This window comes from Mus pahari, chromosome 4, assembly GCF_900095145.1.
Source record: "Mus pahari chromosome 4, PAHARI_EIJ_v1.1, whole genome shotgun sequence".
NCBI classification, from domain to species: domain Eukaryota; kingdom Metazoa; phylum Chordata; class Mammalia; order Rodentia; family Muridae; genus Mus; species Mus pahari.
Window position 1 is genome coordinate 132,858,924 of NC_034593.1, and position 8,380 is coordinate 132,867,303.

Consider the following 8,380-nt stretch of genomic DNA (forward strand, 5'->3'; position numbering starts at 1 on the left):
AGAAAAAGAAAAAGAAAAAGAAAAAGAAAAAGAAAAAGAAAAAGAAAAAGAAAAAGAAAAAGAAAAAGAAAAAGAAAAAGAAAAAGAAAAAGAAAGAAATAATGTGGGTTCTTGCTCTGAACTGGTGAGCGATGTCTGCAAAGCCCAGATCTGCACGCTCACTTCTTCCCTGCATGTAGCAGACCTCTGGGAGGCAGAAGTAGAAATGACCACCTCCCGAGGCCTGTTTTCTCACAGTTACAATGCACACATGCAAAAGAAAGACATGTATGTAGGATTCCTCCTGAGCATGCTATACTTATGGATTGGTTGTTTTTGTTTTAAATGCCTTTTTAATCTCTTTTGAAACTATTATTTTTAAATGACATACGATGGTAACTTCTTATTGTTGTTAATGATAGATAATCTGTGGTATTGGTAACTTGAAGCAAAATTAATAGTTTACACAAATTTAGACCAGGTGCGATAGCATACACCTGTAATCCCAGCTGTCAGGCAGCAGAAACAGGGGGCTCACCCACAAGCCAAGGCCAACCTGGTCTATGTAATAAGCTCCAGACCAATCAGAGATCCACGGTGAGACCCCGCCTCACAAAACAAGATGGGCTGCAGCCGTAAGAGTGATCCAGAGAATTCTGCTTGCCACATGTCCTCTGAGTCATCCGAGCATATGGTATAGTTCAATGAGTTAATACATTTAATTTCAGTCACATTAATGTCATCCACAGGGTGATAAAGGACAAGTAGGACCCATGGGAGAAGCTGGAAGCAGAGGAACCCCTGGAAGCGTTGGGGAAAACGGCCCTAAGGGTGCCAGAGGAACTCGGGGTGCTGTGGTCAGTATTTGATTTCTTTTCAGCACTGACTCACTGGGGATGGAAAAGAACGGTGCATGCTCTCAGAGAGTCATCTTGATTGACTTTACAGAGGACACAAAGGTTCCACTGAACATAATCCATCTCTGTGGGATGGCGGGAATTGCAAGCATTCCACAGTCTTAAACGGCTTAGTGGGTTTTAGAAGAGAAGAAGGAAAGAGAAAGTTGAAAATGGAAATAAAATATGAAATGAAGTTTTAAAAAATCTGATTTTAACTCCAAAGTTCAGTAGGAAAGTTTATACACTGAGCACCTCAAATCAGGATTTAATATCCGTCTGAAGCTGTTGTCATGTTGGCAAATTGCTTTGAAAATTAAGTGAACTTGAAATGTGTTTCCATCCACCTCTTGAACCTGTCCTGCTTGAATGCAAGGTTATCTTCCTAAACAGTTGGGGCAAATCTCCCCAGCATCTATTAATAGCTCATCTGTTGCGTGAACTTTGCCTGACATGGCAAGCATGATGCTTCTGAGCCTGTGACAGCAAACTTGTGTTGCTGGTTTGTGATGGACCATTCAGAAAATCATAGCATGAAAGGAAGACATTTGAAAGATAATCTTCTATTCATGAACTTATTTATAACATGTGGGTGCATTAATCTCTTCTCCTTTTACATAACCAACGCCAGGCCTGTCACCAAGGCCTTCGAGAGCCTGGGTCCATTTGCTTTCTCAAGAAAATTTGCCATTATTTACTGACTCCTGAACACTCAGGCCTTAAGTCATTTTATGTTAATATTTCTCTGGCTTTGCCTATGTTTTAAAAACATTAAAAAATATGGTTAATATTAATAAACATTGGAATTAATGCAGTCCTAAATATTGCCCTTAATGTAAGCTTTACTTTGGAACTTTTTCTGTAAAAGTATTCATCTTTAAAAAAAATTAAATATATATTTTTAATTAAAATGTAATTATGATACTTCCTCTCCTCTCTTTTCTTCCTGTGTCCCCTCCCTTGAGCCTCTCTCATGACCCCTCCCTCTCAGATTTATGGGTTACTTTTCCTTGATTACTATTGCTATATATGTCTATAGAGGCTCAAATCACACAGCCTGTTTGGTCCATTTTCTGAAGCTACAACCTCACTATTCACATTTCATATTAATTCATTTAGTGTTTGATAATCTGATAAATGAGAATATATATGTAATTTTTACCATCATATTTACATTTTCCTTGTTATAACTATTTAACATATATTTCTCCTGAAAGTTTCCTGTTAATAAATATATTTGTGTGTATATGGATATACACATCTACACACATACATACATATATTTCAATTTGGTGGCTATTATTTTCTTGCTGATTTGCAACCATTACTCATAAGTATAAAGTGTTGATATAATTTGTCAAACATGTTACAGAATAAATTACAAACCTCTTTTTCTGTCAGTTACCTATTAATTTTGTGTCTTTTGCTAAGCAGAACATTCCAATTTTAATAGTCCAAGTTTTCAATATTTTCCTTTATATTTTCTAGATTTTATTTATTCCCTAGAAATTCTATTCCCACCTAAAGTATGCAAAATGTCCTTCCAGATTCTCATTCTAACACATTTATAACATTGTTTTTAATTCTTTAAAGCCATGTAGAGATATTTTTTTATTTTCATAGTTATGGGAGAGTGTTGGTCTTCCCTCCACTGAATGTTTTCTTAATTCTGTTATTGAACACTCCGTGTAGTTTCTTCCACTTTGGTGTAAGGCTGCATTATATTCAGTGGTTTCTCACCCAGTGTCTCTGGTCCACAGCCCTGTTCTGTCCATCATGCCAGCTCATCCAATGAGATCTGTTAGAGCAGACACCACTGTGCTCCCTTCTCAGAGAAGCCTGGTTCTTAGGCTTATCTTATGTGTGAACTTTAGAATCAGCCCTTCAGTTTCCACTAGTATCTGACCTTTCTACAAAGAAACACAAGACGTCTTTCAGCTGACTCACTGCTCACATAGCTCTGATTAGGGCTATTCCATCTTTTATCTGTTCTAAGTTCTTTTGTATGAGTGTATTCTGGTTTTCAATAAATTTTATTCAGATTAATATAATCCCCTTTTCAGCCTATTAGTGCTGTGTAAGAAATCTATTTATTTACATATTTTGAGCACACATTCAATTAATAAACTCCAGATGAAGAGAGATACCGTCTTCCCTGTTCACTCATGTGACCTATTCCATTGACTGGAACTCAGCGCGCGACAAGGACTGGGGGGTCACATTACCTGTCCCCAGTCACGTGACCTATCCCTGGCAAGAACACTCCTGAGATCTCAGGGTCAAGTATTATTTTCAAAATACACGTGCGTCTTTCAGAGAAACTTCTTTCTTTCTCTGGTAGTTTCAACTAGGAGCTCTAAAGTTTTACTAAATTCTGCTACATTTGCTTGGGTCACAGCTTCAGTTATGATACATTCAGTCTATGATCCATTTTGAGTTTATTTGTGAACAGCGGAAAGATGTAGAATTAATTTACTTCCATTCTTCTGCATGTAGATACTGAGTTCTCCCGCCCCGTTCGTTTCTCTCTTGTGCTTTTCCTCGATTTACTCTGTTCTCGTGCCCATTTCTCCTCCTCTTGCTTCTTGTTAACACACTTGGTTTAAAAAGTCACCATGCCACATTTACACGAACAGTGTCCCATCTCTTCTGGTTCTTTGCCTTTCCGGAGTGACGCTGGGATGCTCACGTGGTTTTCTGGAGTGAAGCTGGGATGAATGCTCATGTGAATTTTTTTTTCTTACTACATCTTAATGACAGCTTATTGTCAGATCATTGTACCTATGAAAGTTGCTTGCTGCTTTGTTTTTAAAACAAAATCCCAAGCGTTTGATTTACCAAATGAAGACTCGGAAGCCTGCTAGCTCAGAGAGGTGGAGGGAGAACCCAGCTGACCTTCCTACTTCGCTGATGTCCCAGACATTCTCCTTCTCCACACAGTCTTAGACACCCTCAACCCAAAGACCCTCCTTCCTCATTCCTGGGTTTTCTTAGGTTCACACCCTGACAACTGGTGCCTTGCTCTGCTTCTTGACTTCATTTAGCTCTCGTTTACAGAAAGCTCTCTGGGTTAAAGCTGTGTGTTAATGGCTGAGCCACGCCACAAGAAAAAGGGATTTCCCATTCACAGTCTCAGGGTTCACAATGTGACCAAATATCTTGCAGCTTCTCCCTCTAAGCATAAGTTGGTATCATGTAAGAAAGTTCACATAAGGTTAAAGAAACACACAAAAGACAGACTGAAAAAAAAAAGTAACTGAGGGACACATCTGTCCCCAAAGATGTGCAAACCACAGCAAGAAACACACACAAAGTATTAAAGACCAAACTTCTTGGGCAGCTCCAAAGCCTTGGAGTGGAGCCCCTCAAAAACTTTACCCAATAATAATAAAATAGCTGAAATCCCAGAGAAAAATTAGAACCTTCTACAAACATTTGATGGCCACAGGGAGGCCCCTTTTTTTCTTTATTTAGTAAATACATTTTAATCTACCTCTCTCTGACTGGCACTGGCTATATTTCTCTTTATTTTTTATGTTGGTATTTCCCCAGCATTTACTTGTAAACAGCTTGTAGTTACTGATTTTGTTTTCTTCTCAGGAAGAGTTATGCTAAAGAATTTAAAATTTAAATAGATTCCTTTTTTGTCTTTTGCTCCTTTCTTGTGTCTCATCCTATCCCAAGAGTCTGTGATTCCTGTTTTGAAAACTTTGTTAGAATTTTCGTTTGAGACCATTATGCACTGAACATTTGTAAAGTCGCGTGTTTTCTATAGGTGTGTGAGCACAAGATTCCACGTATCCCTATTATATTATATTCTGAAATCCTTGGTACTCTCTTCTTATTTTCCCACCGATTTCTAAGGGAAGCTGCTATGTCCTCTCCTCTTCCTGAACTCAACTTTTTGTCACCCCATGTCTAGCAGATACATTAAGGTTTGTGGTCCCTATTTTCATTACCCCTCACACATTGTGTGTCTCCTAGTGGCAGCTCCCAGGTATCCGTCTTGGGGCCAGGAGCAGTCTTAAGTCCTGCCTGCCTTTCTGGACACACTTACAAGGCTGCCTCATTTAACCTCTGAGGAAATGCTGCTGCCGTTCAGTACCCAGAACAAGCAAGGAAACAGGAAGAGCTTCCGGCTCCTTTCCCAAATTAGTCAAACCGGCCCCACCCTGCTCTTTCAATCCCTGTATTTTAGAGTTTGAAACTTGTTTGCACATCCAAAATAATTTTCTTCTTTGCATATGTTCAGACATAATTTTTGGCTCAAGTCACAAAATTTTGGTCCAGAAATTATGTATAAAAAGCCTTGTAATACATCATGTCTGAATTCTCATTTAAATTGGCTTTTCATGGTTCTTTCTTAAGCTGAAACATGTTTCTATCCAAATCTTTCAAAATTTCTAATTTATGGTTAATAGTTGTAATGTGAACTTTTAAAGAAATATAGCAAAATGTCATTCTATATGAGATATATGGGAGCGACTTGATCAAATGTAATTCTATACACAGATTCTCACACCTGCTTAGTATAATACATGGCAAATCACATACCTATTCTGTGCCTTTATTTCCTTACTTCCTCTGTCTTGAGACCCAAACAGGAGAAACCACTGTGCAAACTCTTTGATACTATGAAAAATAAGGCATTTTTATCATCATTACATTAGCTGTTTTTCAGCTGTCTGGGTGGTATCTTTGATACAGTAAGAGTGTTTGCAGTTCTCTTGTTCTTTCTGACTCTCTTCTCTCCTGACCCCTTCCTCTTTCCCCTCCCCCCTCCTTCTCCATGTGTTCCTGGCCTGCCTCTTCTCTTCTCTCCCCACCATCTGTTTTCTCTGTCTTTCTCTGCCTCCACTCCCTTCTCTACTCCCCTTCCATGTCCCAAATAAACTCTATTCTATACTAAAAAAAATAAAATAAAATAAAAGTGTTTGCTGATCGGCCTTTAATTTGTATGGCTCGGTCATCTGTAAAATACTGATAACAATAATCTTACTGTGATCATGACACGTGCATTTCCAGTATTTCTATTCCATCAACTTTGGCCTGAATTAAAGTCATACTCCAGAAAGCATCTGGAGTCACCCCTGAGGACAGAGGGTTCCAAATCCCGGAGTCACAATATCAAATACTATCAGGTTCCACTTCCTGGTATTCAGTGACCACAAACTTTCAAAGACAAAAACCTGCATTTCTAAGAGCTATTTAGGGGCCAGCAGTATTCTAATAAGTGAATGTTGGTTTTTTAGTATTGAGTATGGATATACCAGAAATGAACTAGAAACATGGTTTGTGGGACTTTTCGGTCCTGGAGAAATACAGACAAAAATTGGGGGTGCCATTTTTTTTTCCTGAATTACTGGGTAGAATTTCAAACCATGAAAATCTAAAGATAAAGGTTTGAATACTAGGCATGGATGTTTGATGATTCCCACACTTGTCGAATTTCTCTCATATTTATTTTGATTTTTAGGGTCCATTAGGACTGATGGGACCTGAAGGCGAACCAGGAATCCCAGGATACAGAGTAAACATTTCTGATTTTAAATAAATGATTATTCACAGACGAGAAGGCATTTTTAGCTCATATTATATCCCAAATATGCAAACTAAGTTTCACTTTTCATTCATTAAAATTTTATTATAAAGAACATGAGAATGAAATTATGCAATGAAATTAGACACAAAGTCTCAATAAATGTCTGTATAATTAATTATAGTAGTCTTTGTGGAGCTTCATATATATCCACCACCAAAAAATGAAGTTCTAATAAACTTGAGAAAATAAAGTAAAATAAACACTGTTATTTAAAAATGTTTCTTTTCCTTGATAAAGCATTGTGATATTTTGGTTCTGAACCTTCTGTAAAGTGTGTCTTGCATTTCTCCTCAATGAGTAACAGCATGGGGTCGGTAGCAACACATAGCACATCTGCTTGGTCTGGGGACTCACTCTTGACTCATTGCTATTCTTATAGGGCCATCAAGGTCAACCAGGACCCTCTGGATTGCCAGGACCTAAAGGAGAAAAGGTGTGTGTGTGTGTGTGTGTGTGTGTGTGTGTGTGTGTGTGTGTGTCTGTGTCTGTGTCTGTGTGTGTGAGTGTTGGCCTTTTACTTCCAAAGTTATGTATTAAACCTATGATTTCTTTCTAAATGAATGTATAAAAATACTGTTAAGAGATAGAGGAGCCACTTTTCAAGTTGGAAAATTTGCAGATTCTAGGAGGATATAAATACCAAGGAACTAAAACTCAAATATATTAAATATTTTCCATGGATTAATTGGAGATTTAGGTGAAACATTATATGTAAAGGTACTTTGTGATACACAGTTTCATAAAAACAAAATTATCTATTGAAAGAGGACATGATGTGCTGGATAAAATTGCTATAAGCACGAAAATATTAACTTAGGTTTTAATTTTCTAACGAGTTAGTAATAACTACAGCATGGCTCGGTTTAAAATTGTACATGTCAAGAAAATTTATGATTAATCTTTTGTAATTAAAACATATTAACATGTCCAATAAGAGTCTATACATAATAGAAGCGTATATAAAATATGATACACTTAATTCTTAGCTACAAAGTTTTCACTTAAATACAGCCAAAAAACACATTAGAGAGTAACAGAGTATTTTAAATGTGCTTTCTTAACTATGTTGTGTTAATAAATTTCTGTATTTCTTTTAGGGCTACCCAGGAGAAGACAGCACCGTTCTGGGACCTCCTGGGCCTCCAGGTGAACCAGTATGTCTTTTCTAAAATTATTTTGGTTCCTAAGATGAAATTCAGTCAGAGGCTTTTGACGCCTGCCGGTCACGTCTTTTCAGAGTTCTGTTTGGTTAGTCTTATAACTGGGCTTTATAGCAAATCGATATTTATCTCTATACCATGTACATCATATAAAATTTCAGATATGAAAAAATGCAGGAGTCAGGCTTCATAGCCAAGATATATGTCTAGGAAAATTAACTTTGAATCGAACTTTCAACTTGGAATGCAGAGCAGAGTCCTGAAATACTAGTCCAAAACTAATACACCAATAATTTGTTTTTTTAGGGCAAATATTTCTTTAGTTATAAAGATCAAATTTGTTCCTGAAGTATTTTTATAAAAACCTAATCTATACGTGTTTATCAGAATTTACTGACAGTTGACAAATGGTTTGCCAGCTTTTATAACCCGTCATTACACTTTTTCAAGACCGTGGGCCTGTGGGCCTTCAAATCTAACATTTTAAAGACAAACTGTCATCATTGTTTTGAGACATAGCCACTAGTGTGACTTTGATATCTGAATAACCAATTGTACAACATTTAAGGCTAAAGCGAGATGTGAAAGACATATATATATATATATATATATATATATATATATATATATATATAAAGAATTTTCCTGTTTTTTTTTTATGTAGTATCATTCAAAATAAGGATGCCAGAGGCATGACATCAGAATATACAGTCCCAGTGTTTTAATCTGGAGCTGTAGCTACT

General features: G+C 37.0%; 1 protein-coding gene across 1 annotated transcript in view; it reads left to right on the forward strand.

Moving 5' to 3' along the window:
• Window positions 1-8,380, forward strand: part of Col24a1 (collagen type XXIV alpha 1 chain) — a 256,021-nt gene that overhangs the window by 174,980 nt on the left and 72,661 nt on the right. The window contains exons 39-42 of the mRNA XM_021196980.2: window positions 729-836; window positions 6,352-6,405; window positions 6,857-6,910; window positions 7,575-7,631. Of these exons, the coding sequence (XP_021052639.1) occupies window positions 729-836; window positions 6,352-6,405; window positions 6,857-6,910; window positions 7,575-7,631 (273 nt within the window). The remainder of the gene's footprint in view (window positions 1-728; window positions 837-6,351; window positions 6,406-6,856; window positions 6,911-7,574; window positions 7,632-8,380) is intronic.